The 25,949-nt window shown below is 37.8% G+C and overlaps 1 protein-coding gene across 1 annotated transcript in view; it reads left to right on the forward strand.

Moving 5' to 3' along the window:
* The window catches only part of LOC137621981 (trypsin-like), a 95,911-nt gene extending 84,850 nt beyond the window's left edge, over positions 1-11,061 (forward strand). The window contains exons 4-8 of the mRNA XM_068352476.1: positions 3,274-3,436; positions 4,107-4,315; positions 5,493-5,695; positions 7,695-7,752; positions 9,206-11,061. Of these exons, the coding sequence (XP_068208577.1) occupies positions 3,274-3,436; positions 4,107-4,315; positions 5,493-5,695; positions 7,695-7,752; positions 9,206-9,342 (770 nt within the window). The 3' untranslated portion in view covers positions 9,343-11,061. The remainder of the gene's footprint in view (positions 1-3,273; positions 3,437-4,106; positions 4,316-5,492; positions 5,696-7,694; positions 7,753-9,205) is intronic.
* The last annotated feature ends 14,888 nt before the right edge of the window (positions 11,062-25,949 follow it).

Consider the following 25,949-nt stretch of genomic DNA (forward strand, 5'->3'; position numbering starts at 1 on the left):
TGCCTTTCCCGTTATTGACAGTTTCCTTTGATTTAAAAGAAAGATAATTTGGCTATGAGAATCTTGCTCGATACTACGATATTTTCAAGTTCTATATGTATGCTGTCATTCACTTATGTGTTCATAAAACTTTCCTTGATAAATTAGGCTACACTTGGTCTCGGATGGTATAAATTTCCAAGCGGTGAGAATAACAACACTTATTCAAAAATACAGATATACCCTTACTTGCTGTTTAACAATGTAAACACCGCGATACTTGGTTAGTGAATGGAGTCTCGAGCTAACTCACAGTCACTGGTAAGTGACGACTGCATGGTGTTTACATTTTCAAAATTCTATAGCAAAGTGTTTCCTCTAAATTGCACATACAGGCTATTGTACGCATTTATGATTAAAGTTTCTGGTATTATTACACATCTTATCCCAGCCATCTTTATCTTTTATGATTATCACCGTATGCGAAACTTATTCTTACACATTATTCTGATTTACAACTGTATCCCCATTTAGCTCTGGGTCATGGAGTCTATCCTGTTCAAACCAAAACCACGAATTTCCTTTTGCTGCCAGAACTACATCTCAAAGTCTTTTGCTCTGCTAATTTATCTTTCTTTTTTCATATTTCTTTCAAGGCTTTATGTAACATTTACATTTATATAATCATGCATGTTTCTCTGGATTTCTCTGTGCAAGCCGTACCTACTTTTTACGTATTTATGAAATTTTCCATAAATTTCACTTTCACCTACACTACCTCTTCACCTGTTCTATGTAAGTGATTCAGTTAGTTCATCTATCTGATATCTATTTCATCCTTTATTATTTTTTATTTTCTTTTAGATGATAGTTTTACAGCCACCCACCAGAGTAGGCATTTCCAAGCGACACATTTTAGCACTATCCGGATATTCAAGGAAGACCAGTACAGGGTAGCCTATGCCTCCATGGCAGCCATATGGATATGGTGAAATTCCTATGGTAGCAAGCTTGCTTGAGAAAAATCGGGGGGAATTTTTCTTTATAACTCTTAACTAATCCTACTAAACACAAGCTTAGGGAATGACACAATTTCCATAAAAAAAAACCATTGAATTTTTTTTTTTTATTTACTTCGTTTGCGTATTCCATCTCTAAGACATCTTAGAGAATGCCGTAATTACCGTTTTACAAAGGTCCCACCAGCACTGACTACTATAATTTCATGTTTATTTAGAAGAGTAAAAGATTCTACTGCATTTCAGAATCATTTGTGCTTTTGATCTTTAATCCATTCAAATACATCACTGATTTTCGCTTTGGAAATATCTATTTCTTAGTTTATTTGTAACTAACATTGGGACTCTTTCTTAACATATTATGCACTAGTCCCACCACGCCCTTTCTTTTTATTGACTTATCTGACACCGATGACCATCTCAATATAACACTCTTGTCATTTTTATAGAAACTCAAAGCTTCTCTGGTTAACAAAAATACAATAAATAGACATGTATCAGTAAGTAGTATTACACCTTCCTAACTTTGGAAAGTGCAATTATTTAAAGTGGGCTCAATGGCTGTGTGGTGCAGTGCTCGACACACGTGTGATAGGTCCTTCATGAATCAATCCCAGACTAAAACCCACCATGGAGCCCACCTGTAAAAAAGTACTAACATGAGGATGGGTGTCACATCACTAATGACTTTTGTTTTTAAGAAAATGTGAGTGGTATACAGCTGGCACCAACCAATCCTTTGCAAATGAACTGGTTTTCGGATGAATTTCTCTTGGGAAAAAAAGGTAGATTTCATCATATTGTATTGCCCGACGGGAAACCTTTTCGTACTATATACAGCTAGATGAAATGGACAAGACATTTATTTTGCGAAAGGATGTAATGAAAGAGGAAGGAGTGAGGGAGTCCGAACCTACAAGGAAAATGACAGGTCCACCTCTTGTAAGACAAGAGGAAAGAGGTTCGTACGTTTTAGAATGTTTCAACACATGGTTGGAACTCGGGCGGCCCGTAAAATCGGAAACAGATGAAATGAGAGACTTCGAACGCTTAAATTAGTTGAAGAGAATTAATTATCGGAATAATGGATGTTTTTTTCTGTGAACTTTTTATGAAATCTATTAGACAGAGATTTTGTGCAGTTTCCTTCATACTTTTTATAATGTCGAAGTCAGATCAGTGTTTCTCTTTCTGAAACATCTCTGAGTTCTAAATCTGGTAATCTCTCCATCTTTCTAAATAATAAATAATATTTGTCAAGAAGAAAAGAAAGTCTTGTACATACAATTATCATTGTCTTCATTTTCTAGGTCGTGTATTTATCATAGTTTTCAAAACAATAAATGCATGCGGTTTAAGACGATTTTTCTTATTTGCCTCACTATTTGTTAACATTTTATATTAGTTTTTTATTCATACCGCAAGGGAAAACAGTTTTTGTATTAACGCTTTCGATATCATGAAATTTTACTTTTTTACATATCCTGAATTCGTCGTCTGGGTATATTCGCGGTCTGAGAAAGTACTTTCATCTATAGTTTTTCATGCGAATTTCTCCATTAAACTTTCCCGGTGACCTTTAGCTTTCCATTGTGTAAAAGAAAATATTTTATGGAACCCTAAATTACAGGATAGAGACTCGTCTCTATTGCCCCATATAATACATTTTTTTTAGAGAAAGTAGAGGTCTCAAGGAAATTTCTCTCGAACTTACGGATAAAAGTTGTTCTTTTTGCGTATAAATTTGGAAGGTCTGCAAAATAAGTATTATTTACTGATTTAGTAGTTTGTGTATATTATCCCTTGCATCTATGTGAACTGTAGTGGCTGTACATTGCCTGAATTGATTAAATGGTTGTAACATATAAGTAATGTTAACATATAGATATTATGACTTTTGCATCTTCTCTATAATTCTTTTTTTTTCCAATTTTTGTAAAGTCTAACAAGAGGGTTGAATCAACAATCACGGTTTGCTTCTCATTCATTGAATTCTTGTTTTCAAAAATGATATATAAAAGCAAAATATTATAAGGAACCTCAACTTATTTAGAGAGCTAAATTTTAGATGAATTTGTTTTAGGAAGTGATATATAAGAAAATACTTTACTTTTTATCAAAAGAAGATTTCTTATGACAACTACTGTACGTTGCATTTGCACATCCAAATAAAAGAAAATGAATTATAAACATATCAGATCAAATTAATGTTGTGCTACTGGGCTCTTTTCCAAACAAATTATTAAATCTCTTAACAAAACTTATTGCACCAAAGCCTGCGGAATGACGAATCGCCGCATGCGGGTGGTTGGCGGCAACAACGCCGAATTTAACGAGTACCCGTGGATGGTGGCCCTGCTCTACAAAGGCCACTTCTATTGCGGTGGAACACTCATCTCGGACAGATACGTCCTCACAGCGGCCCACTGCATTGAAGGGTTAGTGCCAAAGGTTCTACTGTCTTGGGGGAACACTCGGGCACTCTATCTTATCTTATTTTTCTTCCTATGCTATTTTGTTTTTAGTTTTTATAGCTTATATATGAAACGTCTATTTAAATGCTGATACTGTTCTTAGAATATCTCTTTTAGTTTATTTATTTCCTTGTTTCCTTTCCTCACTGGGCTATTTTTCCTTGTTGGAGGCCTTGGGCTTATAGCATCCTGCTTTTCCAATTAGGGTTGTAGCTTAGCTAATAATAATAATAATAATAATAATAATAATAATGAATAAGGGCTCTTTCATTTGGACTGGAAAGGTTACTAAAGAAAAGTTGACTTTGCTCTCTATACATATTGGTAAAGGCCATTTGATTTATTCATTTGGAGTTCCAGTAAGCGGTTACTTTGTTTAGAGCAGTATATGAGTAAACTTGTTTCATATTTTCGTTGTAAGGCTCTAGGAAATACCTAAACAAACGTCATAAACCACATTCCACAATAAATGCATAAATAATTACTTCCATGTTATCAAATTATAGCTATTTCTGCCTAAGATGTACTTTTTAAGTGCTGTAAGTCTAACGTATGAATAAATCTGAATCCATTCGACTGTACTTTGAAATACGAAATAAAATCATTTATATTATTTGCTCATCGTTTTTGACAGAGTGAGGGTCAACAACTTGAAGATCATCGTAGGGGATCACATCCGCAGCTTCCCCATCGAGACCAACAGCAAGGAGTACCAGGCCGTTTACTCCGTTTACCATCACGAGTTCAACCGATCCAGCTACAACAACGACATAGGATTGATAAAACTTGGACAGAAAGTAGATTATAAGTGGTACTCCAGGCCAGCCTGTTTACCTCGACCCGGTGAGTATATTTGTTTTTGACCAGCAGTAATGAAATTGCTCCCAGTGAAGTATCACAGACATTTTAAAGCAGTGACGCTTGCAGATGAATAAAATAAACAAAAAGAAAGTTCTTGTAAGTTACCAATTAGTCTTAGAAGAGAAGAAAGGTGCGCATTAATAGCCATAGTAAAACAAGCGATACAACGTTATTTGTATCGAATTAAAATCCGGATTACAAAACACTCAAGTAATTTTCTCAGCATTATCACGGAGCATGTTTTTGTATTTTAACCCTCAATCATCTCTAACAGAAGTCACAGATTCAGGTACATAAAGATAATTTCATACTTCAGTAGACTGATGCAATTTAGTGAAAATTCAAAGTGTAAAATTATGGAAAACTTTGGTTCTACTGTTTTGCTAACCTCAGTTCAGACTCTGTTTGTACTAACAATTTTCTAGCTCCTGAGAAAACCGGGAGGAGGAATGATCTGAGGCACTTAAAATTGGTTTCAATAATATCACAAAGGGTATAGAAAATGGGATTAGTAGCTGTATTTTCGTTCCCAGATTATGCTCTTCATTTTCATATATCTCGCCAGGTATACTCAGTAGAAGAGCGAAGGAATCCCCTCCTGTTCTATTAGAGAGAATACTTTTCATTAGGATTGAAAACATTCAACAGGAGATTTTTGGATATTACTTAATGGAATAGTGTTATCTTTTAGCAGGCATGAAAGACAGAAAGAGAAATTTAAATTGTAAAAAAATATATACTTGCATCTGAGATGTTCATTATGATTAGACGTATTCATACTTGCTCTTGTTGAATGACTCATTTAGGAACAGGGAAAACATATTACTAATACTCCAAAGGTACATCTCTAATTGGATTTGCAAAATGCTACAAGCCCATAGCCCCAGCAGCCAAGTCCAGAAAGGAAATGAGGAATAACAAATAAACTTTAAATGATGAGTCTAATAAATTGATAAGATATCAGAAATCCTGCTTCGGTATTTCTAACAAAATGTAAATAACAGCAAGAAATGCAAAATGATTCCCAAAAAGAAATCTTTTACATACGCCCATTCACACTGATTTTTCAACTAGATAGCAGACAACTATGTTGCAAAGAACCACCACCTTTCTTTTCTTGCAGTTTTATTTGGTTAACAACATTCCTCTGTCCCTACAGACACTGACTACGTCGGAGAGATGGGTGTTGTGTCTGGCTGGGGCCGAGAGTCAGAGAAGGGAGATCCAACCGACACGCTAAGAGAAATTTTGGTGCCTATTTTCTCTAATCCAGTCTGCCAAAACCTTCGGTATAAACCTTACGAAATCACCCACAACATGTTGTGTGCTGGTTATCTCAACGGAGGCACGGATTCCTGCCACGTGAGTTTTTATCTTTTAAAGATTGGTTGAAGGTCTTATTCTATACACTAGTTAAACTTAAATTACAATCAATACATAGTGCCTTAATCGAGGGGTATTAGCTGCACAATAATCTCCATGTTAACTTGGGGGACAAACTTTATCTTTCAGTCATATTCTAACATTCATAAATGCATAGAGGTGATGAATTGTAATGAATCAACAACTTTGAATTGGTGTAAGAAATTATTTATAGACATCCTTTATTATGGAAAGCGCCAGAAGGGAAACAAAGTCCTCATCTAGAGAGACACCAATAAAATAATAAAGAGAAAATGCAAGAAAATAGAGAATGGCTTAACTCGGAAGGAAAGTCAACCCCGACTTTGAGATTATGGAGGATTGTGTAACTCAAGAATAGAAGCAAAAGAGGATTCCTAAAGCTTGACCATAGAGGGAAAGAGTACTGTAATTTAAAACATTAAAATTTTTTATTTACATAGCTTTAAATAAAAAAAATTTATATGCATTTTGCAATTTAACGTAGACAATAGTACATATTTAGTGAATGCAATTTGGGTTTCCCAGAGAAACGAAAAAAAGAACATACGGAGTTTGCAGTCGGAATGAAATTGGCAATTCGTTATGGATACAATGGGTAAAGTAGCCTACATTTCACAGATTAAGTTTGATTGATTTTTGTTTTCGTTTATTGTCATGTTTAACGAATTACTTTAATGATATTCTTTGATGATTCTGAGTTTAATAAGGGAGTTCTGGCTAAATCGGAACAATCATCTGAACCTATAATACTTCAAAGATTTGATGGTTTGATATTTTTCTTGTCATGAATGAACTGTTGAGCGTCTAGACCAAATACCAATTTTAATGCGCTCGTCTCATTCTCTTTCATGTTGCTGCAATTCTCAGCAATGGATAATATTGAGGCCTAAAACCCAACGAAGCGAGCGAGCATCAGCAAAAACATTTAAATACTGTATACCATTGGACTTATGAATGAACTTTTAAAGAAAAAATTTGATATAGTCAATGACTTATCTAACATTGTTACCAATATTGGATTCTCTGTTTGATATAATTTATCCCTGTGCTTAATTTTACGCTTTAGTGTTATACTTGACAAGATGCTTCAAACTAATTTAGTAATATACAACTGAGATGATCTTTGCTATTTACCTCTGTGTTAGGGTCATAACTCTCTTATGTCAAAATCTTCAAATCTATAATATGGAAGAATATTAAAAAAATATCTTACTAGTTGGATTTTGTGTCCCGGATCCTTCCCTTCATATTGTTATATTATGAAATATTTTTAACTAATTACCAACGGAGGAGAGCCAGAATATGCTTTGACCTTTGCCCTTGTAAAAACTGCAACAGTTACTCAACTGATACATGTTAATAACAACTGAAATAAAGAAATTACAGCGGAAAGGCTATTGAAGAGATTTCATAAAGAACTGTTATATTATTCAAATGAACAATGTATTCATGACGTTACAGTGTGTCACGTTACAGAAGAGAAGCATCAAAAGTGCATGACGCTTTTCAGAACTTGTTGAAATGTCAACGTGACACCAACTGTCCCTTGGCGAAAATGTTGTCAGCAAAAATATTGCTCTTTGATTAAACAATGAATGTATGAGGAAAAAGGCAGCTGAGCTGCATTCTATTTTCCCTTTCATTTACATTAACACTTCAATAATAATAATAATAATAATAATAATAATAATAATAATAATAATAATAATAATAATAATAATAATAATTTAGATGAGCTATAGAGTACTACTGTATAACACAAATTTATGAAAATAGTAACAATATTGTAGCAGGGTAAGGAAGTACGACAATAAACAGAAAAATATTGGTAAGCTATATTTTTCTCCTGTTTATTTGGAATCTATGTTCTGTACCGGAAATAATCCACAAGATTTTAAGCTTGCCATCGGGTTCTTAAAATTAAAATACTTAACACTCAAAACACCTCTTCTTGCAGGGCGATAGTGGAGGCGGTTTGCTGTGGCAAGGGAGAGACGGTAAAATGGACGTCATAGGCAAGTATCTCTATTTGAAATAGGTGCTGAGATGGACTAGTTAATGCACAAGACCCGAGGAAAAATGGAATAGGATAGAGTAGGTTTTAGGTTATCAAGGTACTTATAAAAAAATTTCACTCGTAAGATTCATACTATGATGACAAATGTAGTGCCACAGCCTTTGAGCCATGGTCATCCACTGTCTTGGGGAAAGAATTCTCTTGCTGGAGGGTACACCCAGGCACATTATTCCATTTGTTTCTTTTATTTCCTTTCTTCACTGGGCTATTTTCCCTGTTGGAGCCCTTGGGCTTATAGCATCCTGCTTTTCCAACTAGTTTTGTAGCTTAGCAAATAATAATAATAATAATAATAATAATAATAATAATAATAATAATAATAATAATATGATGATTACCATGGTTACTTTGTAACGAAAACGGAAGCAGCCCGAAGGAAAATGTGGATTTATACGCTTATAAGGCGTTCAAAACAATTTAAACACTTGAATAAAATCATCGAGTGCACTTATTCACTTCACAAATCACAGCGTTAAAAAACATGATTCGTTAATATACATATCAAGGTATCTTGCCTTGCTTATTTCCCCCCTATCCACCAGCGGTATACAAACTAAATACACACACACACACAAAGTCTCTAAAATATGACCGTGAAGAAGCCCCAAAGCTACCTTTTATGATCCGGAGGAGACTCTCTCTGACAATTAATTACCCCAACCCACCTTGTGTATACACGTCTCTATTTTCTCTTCTCTGTCTTCAAGTTGTACAAATTAAAGTAAAACTATACGAATACTTTTTCATGAAGAACAGTTACCTCAATCACCATGGTTACGGATCATTTAATAATGAATAATAAATATAGTGACTGTTAAGGTAACCTCTTACGTGACTTTCATTATATTTCATACTTCCGAAAGTATGAATATGATCTTTTTTTTTTTAAATTGCGTTTAAGTTAGACATAATATGAGACGAGTTTTGGGTTATAAGAATGGTAATTTACATTAAAAAAAAAGTAAAGACCGCAAAACATAGAATTCTTGATAAATTTTACTATACTTTACTGCTGAATGGAGATACATAGGTATCTTTTCCAAAGTATACAAAGAAACCCATATGACGAGGTAAACTTGAGCCCTTCCTTGAGAAAGGAAAAAAGATGCATTTGATGAAAATACGCCTTTAGACTTTCTATTTCTTTATTTTCATAACAAATATTAACTAGAAATCTTTTCATCATAATTTAGAAATATAATCTTACTCAGCAAGTTTTCATCATATTTATTCTTATATTTATTTGTGAACAAGTTTAAAGTTTATCCTAACAAATAGTATGTTATCAGTTTAGTTTTCCTTGAAAAAGATTTTATCTTTGCTTACCGTGTTGTCTTGATTTTAAATCCCAGTTCCTTCTTTTTTCTTATAATCCAAACTTTACATTGCAGGGGTGGTATCTTGGGGCCAGGGCTGTGCCAGGCGAGGATATCCTGGCATCTACACGAGAGTCACCAATTACCTCAACTGGATTGAAGAACACACGAAAGACAGCTGCTTCTGTGGCAGACGAGAAGGCAGGTCTTGATGTCGGCGCAAACTTAGGATCTGCAAAAGAGGTTCACATCAATTTGCTGAATGTCAAAAGTTACGAAGGATGCCTTATCCTTTTTCAGATGGGGATCCTTCTGGTGTATTTCTGTAGGATATTGAGCGAATGATATTATGTTGGCTCTGTTTTTATTAAATGTGTACTGCATTGTATGTGTTACGCCTGCTTACGTCCATTTAGAGGAGTAAATCCTGCTACATAGAATACTAAGATTATATTTTAGGGGAAAGACCTGACACAAATCATAGGTTATGTCATTTGGATATTAAAGGAATTCTGGCCTCAGTATTAAAAAACTAATTCCTAAATTTCGAAAGTCTTCGCAGTATGATAATGTCTGCGATGTCCATCTGGATTTTTTTTTCTGATACCTGGTTTTCTAGTGATATCTGTGACAAGAATATATATACCAAAGTATATTATAAGCCTATTGTAACGTCCTTCAGTCAACTAAAGACTGTTTATTCAATAGCGATATAACTATATCATGTGAAGGATCTAATATTTTTCATGATCGATTGCATAGCTTCCCTACTTTAGTTCATCAGTCATACAAATTTAGTTTCATTATCAGACATTTTTGCGTTTGCTACCCTTGCATGAGTAGTTACATACATCCATACACAATGATTGGAAGTAACGATTTAAAATAGCATCGATTCCAATATAGCAGTATTCCTTCACTCCGCTTAATAAATCCCATGTCATAAAATAATCATACAGTTGAATAGTCTGTAATATTCTAATTACGAATATTAATAATATTCAACCGAGTTTTATATATTTTTCTTTTATCTTCTATAACAAAGATTACAAAATCAAAAGAAAACTTCCCATTTCAGATAAAGAATCAAAATGAATCTTCCTATTTCAGGTAAAGCTCAAAGGTAAGACTTCACATTTTACACAAAATAATTAATAGAGAAACTCCATATTTCACACAAAGATAATCAAAAGAAAATCTTCAACATTTCTACTGGATACTTATAAAGAGATCCCACTTGTAAGATGGAAACTTCTTTACTCTGCGCTAAAAAAATAGACTCTAAAAAGAGAACATAGATTACAGATAAAAGCTCAGGACAGAATTCCATTCCCGAAATAAAAGTGAATAAACAAAATCCTCATTTCATACAGGAACTTGAGCGAAAACTTTACATTTTAGTACAAAAGAAAAAAAGCAGACACATTTCAGATGAAAACTTATATAAAAAAAAATTAATGATTTGATAAAAGTAGCGGTACTATTGGGCAAATTATTCTGCATGCAAAGAAAAAATTATAAAGAATAAGAAATTATTTTTCATTATCTGAATGTTATCGGTAAAAAACAATAGAAACCTAATAGTTCCATGTTTTTTTTTTAAACTAATGATTATATAATTGAATTATAACTGCTCCATTTAAAATGAGGAGCATGGTTCAAAATCTTAGAATTAAGAATTTAGAAGTGCTTGAATATTAAACAATTAGTGGATTTTCACTCTCCTTAGGGATTGTGGTGGCCCATTGGAAACGTTCCTGCCCGGCGATTTGCCGGACTGAGGTTCGAGTCCCACTCCAACTCGATATTTTCTTGTAGTGTCTGCAACCTCACCATCCTTGAGAGTTGTGAGCTAAGAATGGGGGTTTGGGGAAGCTTATAGGTCTACCTGCTGAGATATCGACAGTTATTGCCTGGTCCTAGCTTGGATGGAGAGGGGGCTAGGGCGCTGATCATATATATATATATATATATATATATATATATATATATATATATATATATATATATATATATATATATATATATATATATATATATATATATAGTATATATATGCTAACCAGGGCAATGTTACTATCCCTTGCCTCTGCCATTCATGAGTGGCGTTTAAACCTTCAAGAGAGAGAGATTAATGTAATGTCATAATAAATATGAATGTACTATGATTTACTCAGAATAAGATCTATGTCATTTTACACAGACATTGTATATCTTAACTAATAAACCAATAACATTGTGCCATAATATAAAGAAAATCCGTACAAGGAATTTTTTTTTTACAATCATTAGGCCTATAGTTGCACAGCATGGTAGCATAGCTATAGTCAAAAGTACCCTACATGTACATGTTTCATGTATCTGTAAATTTGTAAACTTTTTATGTGAAGTAGATAGTAATAAAGTTATTTTATAGGAAGTTTATGTCATTTTCCTGAAACAATTTTTTCCAAAAGACACATCTAAAATAGTATCCTCATTCCGCTAAAATCAAGGAAAGAAATGCCTTTAATGATCTCGTTAATGATGTTTGAATGACTATAAATTTTCACGAATATGTCCTCATGGATTGAGCTATATATAATACAATTACTGTATTGTAATGATATATTTGGCATTAATATCTATATTTCTTTGGTAAGAAATCAAATGGATTCAAATATTAATATGAATCTTTTATTTGGTTCATAAACAGAAAATATTGACAATTTTCATAAATGCACAACAGGCAAAATGCAAAATGGTAGGCCATATTTCAACGGCATTGGGTGATAATTTTCAACTGACTGGTGCTATGTCATCTAAATGCATTTATTTACTGCAAGGCATTGGAAAGTAGGCTGCTTGACGAAGGGAAAGTGGCAACATCACACCTGAAAGAACTGGCGATTCCAGAAGTTTGGTATTTCCATCCAGTGACAAAAGTTTGTTACTTATTTAACCTTTTAATGGGATGTGGCAAGAGAGGAGAGCGTTTATGTCTGAGAAACAACAGACTGTGCTCTTATAGTATTTAGTTTTCTACGTAAGTGATACTGTAATATATACCTCATACAGTGAATTCATATAACATAGAGGCATATTATTCCAGTTGGAAAGTCCTTTCAAGATTCCTCAAGTTAAGAGGTCCCTATTTTCCGTAGTACATACACTGGGATCAAGACTCTTAAATAGTAGGCATTATGATATTGATTGTTTGTTCTGAATTGGGAAAAATACCCTGTAATTTCCGTGGGGAGATCCTTACTTTTTCTCTACAGGAATCCAGTGGCGGTCTTCCCCTCATCAATGTCCACACCATATGTATACACAACATGCTACTAACTTCATTTTGCAAGCTCCTATATTGTAATTCAAGTTTTATGAGTATTTTTTTGTGAAAACTTGAATATTTTTTGGACCATGATTCCATGAAGTGTTTTAGAGGGTAATTTATATTGAAGAAATCTGTGGTGGATTTTAAAGAATACTCAAGCATGATTCTCTTCTCAAACAGAGTTGCCTTCTACAACTGTAATGGGCATAGAGTAATAATCTTGTCATTACCCGGCTAAAGAGTCAAATTACAAAAATTTGGTATGAAACTATTTTTCCCCAAAAAGTTCGTAATTTGCTACATTCTCCCTTTTCTGTCATCCATAGTTATCATCTGCTGCCTGACCAAGCTTATTAAGATTGAGAACATTTTCTTGGCTAGCTATTCGATTATGTTTAAGCAGGTTTCACTTTCCAATTAGAGTTGACTTCTTTAATCATTGTGGCCAAATTTTCTTTGTATAACTTGTTGAAGGTATGAAACAGTTTAAAGTGTTTGGTTGTAAATGTCCCTTCCAGGACGCAATAATATGCTGCATTGTCAATTAGCCATATTTATAGATATTTTTCTGCCTGACCAGACTAGTTTAATTAGGAGTGGGTATATTTATATTGTCTGTTAGATACTTGAGTATCCTTCTCTTTCCAAACAATGCTGTTTCCTCCAAACATGCTGGGCACAGTGTAGTAATCTTTCCATAGCTTTGGTTGAGGGATAAGATTGCATGAAACTGTGTAACGAGAAATGCATTATTGACACCAAGTGTTCAGTTGGGTAAATTTATAAATTATTTCTTTGCTAAAGTTTAGAAACATACATTCATGTCATACCCATTTATATACGACATGATTTGAAAAATCTAGGATACAGAAGTTGTATAAATGATCAATTGCATGACATAAGTTAATTCCTACAAGGGGCAATTGTGAAACAGTGTTGACTTATATTTCTAATCACATTATCCAAAGGTGGTTGTCAAATATCTTCCATATCAGTTGAACATTACAACAACAGTTAACATATTAGGATATTAGAGGGCAATGTCAGCTGCATAGTTTACTTGTTAGGCAGACACCTTGGGGAGAGCTCTATTTGTTCATGTAATTTTTTGAGACATCCATATTGAGAGAATGTCAATATTGTACTACAGCAGGTAACAGAATTGATGCAGGGTCCATTTAGGGCAACATTTTGAAATATCACTAACATCATGTAGTGGTGAAAGGCGTCTTACCGTCGTACATTGTTGCAGCATCTAAGTGTACTTTGAATGATAGGTTAAGTAGTTTATCCTGCAATAATGCTTTATAACCTGACTTTTACTTCTTGAAAGAATAATTTACTGATAAAGGAAAAGGCGTAACAATCTCATAAAGCTTGTGTCTGGGAAATTTTCAGTTAGAATAGCAATTTCTCATGTGTGAGTTTCATTCCATCACAATTGATAAAGTGGCTCTGTGGACCACGGAGCTAATATGAAAGAGGGACAGATTCATCCAAGAAATCAGATCACAGACACATCAGAAACAAATCTCGGTACTTACTTGCTCGCATCCCGGGAATATGGAACCTAAATTATGCAAACTATGCACTTTCTACACACTCTGGTGTCAGAATAAGAGAAATCAACTCTGACGGATACAAATTTCCAGTAATAGAACCATTTAACTTATAATCAACGTCACTCTAAAGATGAATGGCACCATAATCGTATGGGGCCTTTCTAATCTGGGGGTTGAACTCTCTGTCCGAAATAAATTATGCCTGTAAATCCAAGCAGATATATATATATATATATATATATATATATATATATATATATATATATATATATATATATATATATATATATGTATGTATGTATATATATGTATATATATATAAATACTTACACACACAAAAAGTATATATATATATATATATATATATATATATATATATATATATATATATATATATATATATATATATAATGTGTGTGTGTGTGGGTGGGTGGGTGTGTATACACACACATATATAAGGTTTTATATATATATATATATATATATATATATATATATATATATATATATATAGGGCGTTGTAAATTTTCTCTACACACCATTTAAAATTGAAAGCTAACAGCTAAATAACACCCACTTTACAAGAATTATAATAAACATGTTAATAATAACCTAGTAGTTAATATGGGCAATACTTTTAACGCAATAACCAAAGTAAATTAAGACTTCTGAAGTAAATTGCAATGATTGAATAGTATATGAAATTATTAAAAAATTTACACGCATACACACACACATACATATATATATATATATATATATATATATATATATATATATATATATATATATATATATATATATATATGTGTGTTGTGTGTGTGTGTGTGTGTGTGTACATAAAACACTCAATGACTGGTTTAGCTTTCACTATCGGACAGTTGAAATGAGTTTGGCCAAATCTTGGGGGGGATGCAGCCCAGCCTCGTACGCCTATGAATTATGGCACTAATGTAATTTGGGATAGTTTCCTTCAGCTGGCATACATGGACTAGAGTACAGTGAAAGCAGGTTAAGCATAAAGAGATTTGATATAAAATATGTGATAATAATGAAAAAAAAAACATTTGCTTATAATATTTATGTCAAGTGGGAAGAGCCAGCAAATAAAAGCATTTGTTTATTTGTTAGAGTGAAATAAACGGTATTTAGCTCCTATACCGAGGACAATTAGGAATTGAACAGAAGCATGGACCATCCTTCATAATTTCATTGTTGAATTGAAAACTGGATGCCTTTTTCACAATAAATTTTGTAATGCACATGTTTCTCTTTCGAAAGAATTGCCATGAGTAATTAATGACGATTGAGAAAATTTATGGTTGTTTATTATATTAGAAAGATTAGAAACACTACACCCTAGGTTGTTAAACCTCTTACCCTGTGGTAGGGGTGTAAGAATACTACTACCGTATGTCCTGCGTTCCGTAGAATGCAACTAGCAACTAAAAGGACATATGTTGTCTTGAAGTCTTGCTTATTTGCAAAAGGCTAGGCCCACTGCCAGTAGCTGTGGAAACTGCTGCCTGGCATTTGGCTTGTTCAGTCAAAGATTATGCCAATAGCTGTGGTTGGTGACTGCAAGGGCATGTGATGGTAAAAACCCTCTACCAAATTACAAACCATCATATGATGCTATTAGAGAGTGCATCAGGCAACCAACCTCTTAATGCAGGAATAACAGTGGGAAAGAAAAAGAAGACAACCTAGGCTAAGTATGATACCTCCGTGTCACACCAGCAAGTGTTCCAGGAAATTCAAGAAGTGACTGAAGTCTATGGAGCACACTAGGTGTACAAATCACTGTAAATGTAAAATTACCAGATCATCTATTAGTTATACACAGGCGGAATCTGAATACGGGTGCAGAAGGGAACCTGTTACCCTTTTGCTTATTATGCTACATGTTCCCTGAAAAACTAGAATCTCGTGGTACATAAGACTGTATGAAATGCAGGCCAGGCCAAGTGTATGCCAGAGCTCTTACAATGGAGGAACAAAAGAGCAGTACGGTAGTATACCCATCACGTGTCCGTATTGACAGTCGGGATCATTGAAGGTGCATTTCTCCATAGCAGAGTCAGACGGTCATGCAATCCTCAGGCTGACTAGCTACAAAGAGATGAAATTTGTATTGCTAAGGTGAGATTAAAATCCAAACGTTGACAGCATAAGTTGTGAAGCAACACTGAAGATGGAAGTGACCCTGAAGAATTTCGAGAAGAGTTTCCATCAGAGTTTAACACAATTGGAGACTTCAAGGGTAGGCCTACTCTAGACCAGAAAGTAAATCCTGACATTTCTCCACTCATTCATCCAAATAGAAAGTATAAAAACTGTACAATGAGAAGAGAGACAATGCTGGAAGATCTAGACATGATGAAAGTACAAACACGTCATAATGTAGGAAACAACCAACATACTGTGTGTTGAGCTTGAGCATCACATTCATAGAGAAGGCGAATGAAGGCATGCAATCATGTCTCGACTTAAAAGCCCACTAACAAACTCCCCTCTCATAAGGAGATCCCCCATCATATCATGGTGTGCTGTTCTTCAGCAGGTTATATACAAAGAATGGTTACTGGTCAGTACATCTAGATGAGAACTCTAAGTTGACCATGTTTAAAACACCTTTCAGATATAGATAATTGAGAATGTAGTTTGGCTTAGTATTGTCGCAAGATGTCTTTCAGCCTAGAATGGATGACGTGACAGTGACTGGGACAAGTAAAGAGGAGCACAATTGTAGTATGTTGAACTTTTCCAGAGTAGCCAAGGAAGAGGGACTGGTCTTCAATTCGGGCAAATGCTTGAATAAGCAATTGGAAATTAATTTCTTTAAAGCTACTTACTCCACGAGTGGTGTACACCAGACCCTGACAAAGGGGCCACTGTCACAAAAGGGTCGCATTACTAACCAACAGCATAATGAGGTCACACAGTCACACGAACCTCTTCCCATGCGCCGAGTTGTCAGACCAAATGATTGCTGACAGGTATAAACTCTGTACTAAGCTTGCATTGTTTTCTGGTATGTCTTTCTTGTGAATTAGCAGCCCGAGAGAGCGGGAGATTAAGCAATTACCGAGGCAGAAGCACATGATCACCATTTACTGCACACATGGAGCTAGTGTCAGCTTTCTCATTTGATGCCAAGGAAGGAACCATCAAATTATGGTGTCTTGGAGGGACATACCTTACCCTGCCTAAACTTTAAGCATACAAGTATCGCAATCGTATTTTAGAATGAGCGAGAGGAACCTGGAACTAGTATGTAACAGATATTCTCAAATGGGAGCTCTTGTATCCAGTAAAAGCAAAATAAAGGCTATTGGGTCATAGATGGTTCGCCACCTGTTGATGAGCCATCAGTTGTGCATAAAAATGGGCAAATTATGAGGAAGTTTTCTGCACTCCCATTTCATCCCTGAACTATTAGTGACATGTTTAATCTATTGTGTCACCCTGTGGTGAAGGAAAAGTCCAGTTGAAATATATCTAAACGCAGATCACAGTCTAACTCATCTACAGAACCAAAATCTAAACTCATACTAAGCAAATGGCTGTTTCGTGTGAGAAGATTCGATAACAGTAGGTAATATTCGTTCGTTTTAGAAGGCCTTGTTCTGATCTTGCCTATACCAAGACACGGGCTCTTGCACTGGGGCAACCCGTAAGAGAGATATGAATAATATGACAACTAATAATCTAAATTGTCTTGATAACACCAGACTAGTGTTGTACTTTAATTACCTGACTTATGAATCATCGTCGTACCATACTGTACCACCCACATTAGTTGATTCATTCAGTGTTGCCAAGATATGAAAATTTATCCCTAGATTTGGGGATTTTGGGTGTCAGATGGGGATGTTCAACATATATAACTATGAAGAATAAACAAAGACGAGTAAACCTTTATGTTGTTGCAATTAGTTTACTTGCACTTTTATAAAGAATAGTGAGTAATTTCTATATTGATAAAGCCTACGTGATCAGAAGAAAATATATTTGTGGAAATGGTGATTTTTTTTTTGTTGGTTTTGGGGATTTTTAGACTAACCCATCTGGCAACACTAGATTCATTGTATTTTGTATTGTTGACATGTGTAAACTGTGCTGATCTCGTGATGATTATGCTCGTTAAAGGCTAGAGTTGTTTGGAATAACTGAGCTATAATCTTATTTGGCAATGCATTTAGTATTTGTGGTACGAATTGCATTATATACTTTATAGCTAACTAGACATTGCATCATTTAATTACCGCACGACACCGTACTAAAGTTTACCTTTTGCGTTGGTACGCAGTATTAATGTATATTTCGTTTCATTAATTAATTATTTTAGTGAAAATTAGCATAAATGGTTGTGCCTTCCACTGCGCCGGCTAGAAAATTTCTAGGTAAGTGGTTTTATGTAGTACCATAAGGCTAGACTAGTTTGGGCCAGGTCTGCATTTTGTTTTTGTGTACGTGTATACTTAACCTGCGATAGGCTAGGAGATTTTTGCAGGCTCATAATCAATTTTGGCAGCTTGTAACTGTACCTAACCTAATTCATCAAACTGCCGTTTGTTAACTAGCCTTATCGAAGTGTGATGAAGATATTTCGTCCTTCTTTTTTACTGGAATTCGTACTTCGACCACATAGTACGTTTTCAATTCCAGAGAGAGGGCTTTATGTATTTGTTTGGGGCAGGTGTAAACTTTCTTAATGTCTATTTTATGGGGAAATTGTGAAAGGAAACCTGTGTTTATCTTTGTCTGGTGCTAGATTAAGGTTTTCTGAAATATGATTTAGTGTTGCATTAGCAGGATTGAAACTGGTTGGGAGGCAAATACATGGGTAAAATTATTGAATAGTGCAATAAATGGGAGCCTTTGTAGTTTGTTGGGACAGAGTGAAAACCCATATTTTACAATCTGTTATAGGAGCATCACCTAACCGAAGGTTCCCCACCTACCCTAACCAACCTAACCTAACCTAACCTAAGGTTCTCCACCTAACCTAAGGTTCCCCACCTAACCTACCTAACCTAAGGTTCTCCACCTAACCTAACCTAGGATCCATATCCTTATATATTTACTCACAGTGGGGTTAAACCCCCTGGGACACCCCTTAGACTGCCCTACTCTTATCTTACCCTGTCCCAACGAACTATGTTCACCCCCAATAAATGGCTTGGGAGCCTTTGTATATCAGCGGCCACTTCTTCATGCATTGATTAAAAATGGACCTAATCTTTCCCCCTAACCTAAGCTACAAGCCGTGTCCTTACCCACCTACCTAATGGGGGCCGACGCCCCCTGCGACCACCCTTACACTGCCGTATTCTAAGTTAGCCATAATGATACATACAGGTGGCCGCTATCCTACATACACCCCATGGTTTGTAGAAAATAAGACTTGTCTTTAATGTACTCTGGTGTTTTGAACGTGTTTTTATAAAGATTCCACAGGGGAAATCCCTAGTTTTTAAGTTATGGTGGGTCGATTATCACAGCTGAAAAGCTATGGATTTGTGCTAGGTATCGTCATCAATTATGTCCGAAACACCTTAAAATGTAGTGCTCTTGTCCTTGTTTATGGGTAGAATATAGTTTGTTGTGATAGGCGATATCTTTCTTATTACTTATCAAATCATTTTTCTTTATGGGGGAAATGGTCTTTATTATGATCTGATATACTGTACCATAATATGAAGTTATTTTATCATTTTACATAATATTAGGATTTACCTTTACTACGGCAATATTCTCCAAGTTCAGCTCGGTCTGCACACAAGTCACGGGTAGCTCATGCTTAGTTTCAGAATTTTCCGACAGATTGAGCCTGTATCGTCCTAGGTTATGAACCGTTCGTTTTATTGTTAATGCTGTCCCATCCATATACATTTTTACCAATGTTAGGTAGGGTAAAGGTCATTATAATGTATTGATCGCTGAAGCCACGACCAAGTTACTCAATAGTAAAATTTCCCTCAAGCATTGCTTCTTGCCTGACTAAAATAACAACCGTTGGGTGGCGCTCCGTTCGCCTATCAGCTGGTGGAGCAAGCTTGAAAATTTAGTGATGTTCGGACTTATGTTTTCGCTAATCCCACAAATCTATATTCTTACCCCAAAGGTTAGGGTAGGCAACATTTTTGGACGATCGTGTATAATTGGAGGTGCAGGAACCGCAATTGTTGTAAAAAATTCACAAAAAGGTAATGCTGAGTAATATTTTTATCACAGTGTGGTTAAGATATAAATTTGAGTGCGGCCCATTGATTTTATTGTGTAGGAGAAAGATTTATTTGTGATTAACTTTATCATAATGAAAGGATTTATTTTTTATTTCGTCTTAGTTTGTGACCTGGGAAGAGGATCCGGGGACTTGCCTCGGCTAGGGGTTGTGACATGGGAACTATTTGGTTAGGTTATGTTAGGTGGGTTTGTGAGGTTATGTGACCTTTTACAAATTTGGCTAGGGGTTGTGACCTGGGAAGGGGTTCCGAGCAAGCCCCCGGCTAGTGATTGTGACCTGGAAACTGCTAGGTTAGATAAGGCGGGTTTGTCAGGTTCTGTGGCCTTTTACAAATCTAACAAGAGGTTGTGACCTGGAAAGGGGGTCCATCTAGGGCAGTGGTTCCCAAACTATCTTACCTGACGCCCCCTTTTTGCTTCCAGTAGACCTGTACGCCCCCACTCCTCTCTTTTTTTTTATATGAAATTATTCTTACATTTATATCTTAGCATTGTACAGGAAAACTTATTTCTGTTTGTATTACATTTTAATAATGAAAGCCCCTCAAACAAATAATAGTACATTCCAGTAACTAAAACCCAAACATTTCGTTCAAAGTGAGCGAAAAAAAGTTTGAACAGTAGCAAATTTTATTATTCTATTAAACAAGTAATTCCAAGCAGATGACTTCAAGCCCCCCTTGTATCGTGCTCACGCCCCCCTAGTGGGGCGCACCCCCTAGTTTGGGAACCACTGATCTAGGGCATGTGACCTGGGAACTACTAGGTCAGGTTAGGTGGGTTTATTAGGTAGTCTGGCCTTTTACAAATCTCAAAAGTGTTAAATAATCACGGTTTGTCCTGTTTAAGCACACCCAAAGCCCCAGGTTCCCACCTGTGTCCGTCGCGTGTTCCTAGTATGTAGAACGTTGGGACAAACAAGTGAAATTTTAGTTATTTGATATCATATGAAATGCCAAGCACAAAACTAGTGTTTTCTTGGTGTTTCAACAATTTTCATGTTGTTGGCTACTCTCGCACATTTCCGACATTCATGCGTTGAGTGGTCCTAGTATGTAGATTGTTGGGACAAGCATTTACAAAATTAGTTAATTCATTAATATTTCATTCGCTGTAATTCCAGTGAAAAACCCAACATTGTCCCAACAAACTGCAAAGGCTCCAAATACTGTACAGTTACTGGTACCATCATCAAAACTGAATAACAGTACTGAAACAATGTCAAAACTGGAGTTGTTCCGTAACTGAAATACAAACCACGCTATTTAAATAGGGTATTACTTTCGGCGAAGCTGAAATGACGAGCCATTAGAATTTTAACGAGGGTTTACTACCCCCTCGCTAGTTAGCGAGGGGGTAGGGGAGGGGTAGCTAGCTACCCCTCCCCCCTCACACACCGGTGAACTAGTTCACTTTACTTTTGGCTCGGGTGATGAGCAGACGTGTCTGCTCCCACCCTCGCTTTGACAGCCATTAAAGCTTTTTGTCTTTTACTTACTTTTTCTTATACTTAATATATATATAAACATTCTTTGTGTTTATGTATATATTTGTGTATAGAAATATAGTAAGTTTCCTTTTCAGTGTTTGTGGTGTGTGTGTGTATGTACGACAACGTCACCGGCGTAGTACTAGGCCACCACGGTTTCACGTCATGGGGTGCGGCCTCTCCCTTGGTCCTTCGGTTGTTCCTTCGGCTTCCGATTCGGCCGCCGTGGGGAATCGTTATCGCTGGACTTTCTTCATTCATCTGTTTTCTTCGCTGTTCCTCCTTTCCTACGGGGAACTTGAATTCTCAGCGAAGGGAATGTGGGAGTTTAGATTGACTACGGTCTCTCTCTATACTCGAGGTTGTTCACCCTTTTACTACTACGTACTATTACGGAAGCTTCTTTCCCGTGCGGGTTGGGTTGCTATTCCGTTTATTTGTCTCAATTATTTTTAATGAAATCTAATTGTATTTTTAACTTGTCAGTTTTCTGTGGAGAACACTTCCCTTCGGGGGTCAGTGGTTCTTACTATTTGTGAACATTCTTAGATGAATTACATAATTATAATTGTTATAATTCCGTTTTTGTTACAGTTCTCCGCCCTCCCCCTTCTCCCATGAATGTCAGTGGGGGAGGAGGGCGCATACTTAATTTGTAATTCTTATGTTTTCTATTTCCACGGGGTTTCTCTTCGGAGTTCCTCCCGGGGGAATTTCTGTTAACTAATTTATTTTATTTTCCCAGTTAACGATGCAGTTTTTCTTCATTGCCTAAAGTGTGCCAACGAAGCAGAGCTGTCCTGTTTGTGCCTGGGGAGTCTTCTGTTGCTGCTGTCTCTCTAGGACATCGTCATGGGTGTGATCCCTTCTCTTAGAAGTTCTCCCGTGGCAACTGTCAGCTCTTTAGTTCATCTTAGAACGCTAAGGAGGTTCGCCTCCAGGGGTAGGTAACTTCCCTTCCGAGGGAGGTTCCCTTCCCAGGTGTGAGATTTTCCCCTGCAGAGGGGGAACTTCTCATACCTTAATAATTCCTGGATGGGTTTTCCTGGTCCTCAGGCGGTTATGCTCTTGGTGCTGAGCGACCGCACTTGTAACCATGCTCAAGGAGCTGAGCGGTTGCAAGGCCGGGCGCATGGAAACTTAAGGTGGCTATGCTCTTGGGGGCTGAGTGGTCGCACCTGCAGCTATGCTCAAGGGGCTGAGCAGCTGCAGGATCAGTCTTGTGACCTTTCTCGTTCGCGAGGAAGGCCACTCACAAGGACTCCTCTTCGGAGAATTGCTCCTTATAGGTTAGCTTGCTGATCCAACGGCCCTAAGGGGAGCCATCACCAGTGTCTTCAAGTCTCTTCTACGAAGTGTTCACCTCGTTCGCGAGAGAGGCCACTCATAGAGACTCCTCTTCGGAGGATTGTTCCCGTTTAGACCAGCTTGCTGTTCAGGACCTCTCCGCAGAATTGTTCGCCATCTCCTAGACCTGCTGACCTGCCGTCTCCGTTCCTGGCTGCTGACGCTGTGGGCGCCCACGCACCCCGTTATCCAACGGGCACCGGTCCCTTCGGGGCAAAGGGGCTTTCTCACACTGTGAGTAAGTCCCTTAAGCGCCAGGTATCCCCTGCGCGCCAACGTTTTCCTGCGCGCAAGCGCTCGCCTACTGTTCCTGCTGTTCCTGAGACTTCCATCCACAGAAATCCTGTTCCAGGGACTATTCCTGAGTTAACGCACAGGCGCTCACCAGTACTTCAGCCTGCGAGTGTCTCCTAGTCTCTTCTACGAAGGGCACCTCTCCCGTTTGCGGGAGAGGTCTCTCATAGAGACTCTTCCTCGGAGTATCAAGCAGAACTTCCAGTTTGTTCCGTAACTGGAATACAAACCACGCTATTTAAAGTGGGTAATTACTTTCTCGTAGCTGAAAGGACGAGCCATAAGATTTTAACGAGGGATTATTACCCCACCGCTAGTTAGCGGGGGGTAGGGAGGGTAGCTAGCTACCCTCCCACCTCACACACCTGTGTTGTAGCTCCACTTTTACTTTGGCTCGGGTGGTGATCTGACGTGTCCGCATTCACCCTCGCCTTTTTGATAGCCATTAATCATTGCTTTTTCTTTCTTTTTCTCAGAGTGTTGTGAAGTTGGCCTCTACAATGCGGAAGTGCCCTGGGTTACCTGACCGCCCTTGTGGGACCTTCATGTCTTACATTGAGACGGATCCTCTCACCTTATGCCCTTATTGTAGGGGTCAGCGGTGTGAAAGTGATAATGTTTGTATGGAATGTAGGGAGTGGCCTACCTCCCAGTGGGAGAGGTTTTCTCGGCGCCGGAAGAAAAAGTCCAGACGGGATATTTCTCTTTCAAAGGTTTCTTTGAAGAAGGAAAATCCTAAGGACTCTTCTTCCGTAGTCCAAACCTCCTCCGAAGCTCCCACTCGGTCGGCCTCTCGTGAGAGGCCGTCGAGTGGTAGCGTAGGCCGTACTGTTGTTGACCGATCTCAGGGTTTGGGAGAGGGAGTTGCCTCCCATAGCGAGGCAGCTCCTCCTCCTCCCCCGGGGGAGGATTTAATTATTTCTCCTGTTAATGATGATTTGTTCCGTAATTGAAATACAAACCACGCTATTTACATGGGGTAATTACTTCGGCGTAGCTGAAATGACGAGCCATAAGAATTTTAACGAGGGTTTACTACCCCTCCGCCAGTTAGCGGGGGGTAGGGAGGGGTAGCTTGCTACCCCTCCCCCCTTACACACACAGTGCGTGCTCCACTTTACTTTTGGCTCTTATGGTGAGTGGATGTCTCCGCTCCCATCCTCGCTTGACGGCCATTAATGTTTTGTCTTTTAACTTACTTTTTCTTATACTTAATATATTTAAACATTATTGATGTTTATATATATTCTTGTGTATAGAATATAATGTTTCCTTTTCAGTATTTGTGCGGTGTGTGTAGTGTACGTCTACGAGAGTCTCGCCGGCTTAGCACTAGGCCACCACGATTCTCTTCTTGGTCACGGCCGTTCACTCCTAGGCCACCATGGTTGCCTTCATGGAGAGCGGCCCCTCTCTCGAGGTCGTTCACCTCTTACTCCGTACTATGTTTCTCGTACGGAGGGGCGAAAGCCTTACATCCTTCATTGCTGGAGTCCTGTTTCCCTCCTAGGAGGGAACCAAAGGCCCAAGTCTTCCGCAAGTATCCGACAGGAACCAGATGGACCCTTGGAGAATGTCTGCGAGTCTCCCGAGGAAGAGCCTCTGGGGACGGGAGACCTCGCTGCCAGTCCATCAGGAGGAGAGCTCCAGGGGTCAGAACACGCATTCTGGCAGGTCCTGACCCTCAGGAGGAACCTCAAGGGGACCCCAGACCCAGAGATTCCTCCTAGTTAAGGGAAGGATACGGTCCTGGACCGAATCTTTGCCACCCAGGAACTCCTTAGGGCCAGTGCAGCTTTGCCCTGGTCTCAGGGAATGAAGAGTGCCAGACACAAGGCCGAGGGCCAGCTCTCTGAGCTTGCCTCCTCCAATAGATCCAGTGTCGGGAGCCCCTCCCTCCTCCCTGGGGAGGGATCGGTAAAGGGGCAGGCCCTCCGGGCAGAAGTCCAGACCATGTTGAAGAAGCGCTCCCTCCAAGAGGTTGTGAACGGGTCCCCAAGCTTCTACAATCGACTCCTCCCTGTGAGAAGGCGTCTGGAGGCTGGAGACCGGTCATCGACCTCTCGACACTGAACGGGTTTGTCAAACAGTCTCCGTTCAGTATGGAGTCGGCAGACACGGTCAGTCTTGCAGTGAGACCACAAGACTTCATGTGTACACTGGACCTGAAGGACGCGTACTTCCAAATCCCGGTCTACCCGTCTTCAAGGAAGTACTTTGGATTTTGCCTGGAAGACAAGATATACCAGTTCAAGGTGCTGTGCTTCGGTTTCTCCACAGCACCTCAAGTGTTTGCCGAGGTGTCCACTCTGATCTCTTCATGGGCTCACAGGATCGGCATCCGTCCCCTCCGTTTCCTGGGCGACTGGCTGATCCTAGCAGACTCGAAGGCAACCCTTCTTCGCCATCGGGACAAGTTTCTCGGACTTTGCCAAGTTCTAAGGATCATGGTAGTCCTCGAGAAGTCCTCTCCGCAGCCCTCTCAGAGTCTGGTATACCTAGGCATGGTCATTGACACCATTCTCTACAAAGCCTTCCCTTCAGACGACAGGATAGCAA

The sequence above is a fragment of the Palaemon carinicauda genome, chromosome 2, assembly GCF_036898095.1.
Source record: "Palaemon carinicauda isolate YSFRI2023 chromosome 2, ASM3689809v2, whole genome shotgun sequence".
NCBI lineage: Eukaryota > Metazoa > Arthropoda > Malacostraca > Decapoda > Palaemonidae > Palaemon > Palaemon carinicauda.